Source organism: Pterocles gutturalis, unplaced genomic scaffold (genome assembly GCF_000699245.1).
Source record: "Pterocles gutturalis isolate BGI_N339 unplaced genomic scaffold, ASM69924v1 scaffold14969, whole genome shotgun sequence".
NCBI classification, from domain to species: domain Eukaryota; kingdom Metazoa; phylum Chordata; class Aves; order Pterocliformes; family Pteroclidae; genus Pterocles; species Pterocles gutturalis.
Genome location: NW_010136043.1, coordinates 31,243 through 32,367, shown reverse-complemented (window position 1 = coordinate 32,367; position 1,125 = coordinate 31,243). Strand labels below are relative to the sequence as shown.

The window sequence follows — 1,125 nt, the reverse complement described above, 5'->3', positions numbered from 1 at the left end:
GACAGGGTGCGGCTCTCGGGTGCTTTGGGGTGTCAGCCCATCTGATGGCGTGTCCCCTCTTCTCCCCACAGGCCTTGTGTGGCTGCACTGTAAACATTCCCACCATCGATGGGCGGGTGATCCCACTGCCCTGCAACGACATCATCAAGCCGGGGACAGTGAAGAGACTGCGCGGGGAGGGGCTGCCCTTCCCCAAGGCTCCCAGCCAGCGAGGAGACTTGATCGTGGAGTTCAAAATCCGCTTCCCAGACAGAATAGCTCCCCAGACAAGACTGATCCTCAAGCAGCACCTCCCATGCTCCTAGGGCGCAGGGACTCTCCCCCAAGCAGCAATACTCAAATGCACGTGTACTCGGCCAGCACAGAGCAGAGGTGCCACAGCACTTTCAAATGCAAAAAAAAAAAAAACACAAACCCAAACCCCTCACACCTCTTTCCATCCCCAAAAATCACACCCAACCCACCCCCCATCCATCCCTCTCCCCATCCATCCCTCCTGGCCCATTTTCTACTCAGGCAGCGGGGAGGCTCCTCCCCATCGCGGTTCTCCCAGCTGCCAGACTTTTAACTTTTTCGGCAGAGGTCCAGTTTTTCTGCCTCGCACAAGCGAGCAGTGTGGGCCCTGTGCCTGGGGAGATGCATCACGTTGTGGGTTTTTTATGTCACCTGCTTTTCAGGCCACTTTTCCCACAAGAGGCTGGACTTGTCGGGGTCCAGCACACTGTAAATAGGACTCTGCAGGATCTGGCATCCCCACTGTTAGTTCTTCTCTTCCCCTCTTTGATACTTGCTGCTCTTTGGGGTCCTGGCTGTACCGCGGTGCCAATCACTCCTGCCCGTGGTGGCCCCCCCACTTTAGCCGGACTGTTTCTCACCTGGGACCACGGTGCCAATTCCGACCGCGGTCCGCTCTCCTGTGCCAAACGATGGAGTACATGGGGATGGTCCCGTCCAGCCTCCTGCTCCTGCCTGGGGCTGTCCCCAACGCCTGCGGGCAGCTCCTGCCTGCACCCGCTGCCCGCAGAGCCCCAGCCAGCAGCAGGAGGGGGAAAGCCCAGGGTAGAGCTTTCTTGTTCAGATGTGTTGAGTTTGCATTGCTGCTTTTTCTTTTTTCCTTTTTTTGAA

General features: G+C 57.6%; 1 protein-coding gene across 1 annotated transcript in view; it reads left to right on the top strand.

Moving 5' to 3' along the window:
* The window catches only part of DNAJB5 (DnaJ (Hsp40) homolog, subfamily B, member 5), an 11,103-nt gene extending 10,695 nt beyond the window's left edge, over positions 1–408 (top strand). Inside the window, exon 4 of the mRNA XM_010082158.1 lies at positions 72–408. Coding sequence (XP_010080460.1) covers positions 72–305 — 234 coding nt within the window. The 3' untranslated portion in view covers positions 306–408. The remainder of the gene's footprint in view (positions 1–71) is intronic.
* Positions 409–1,125: the final 717 nt, after the last annotated feature.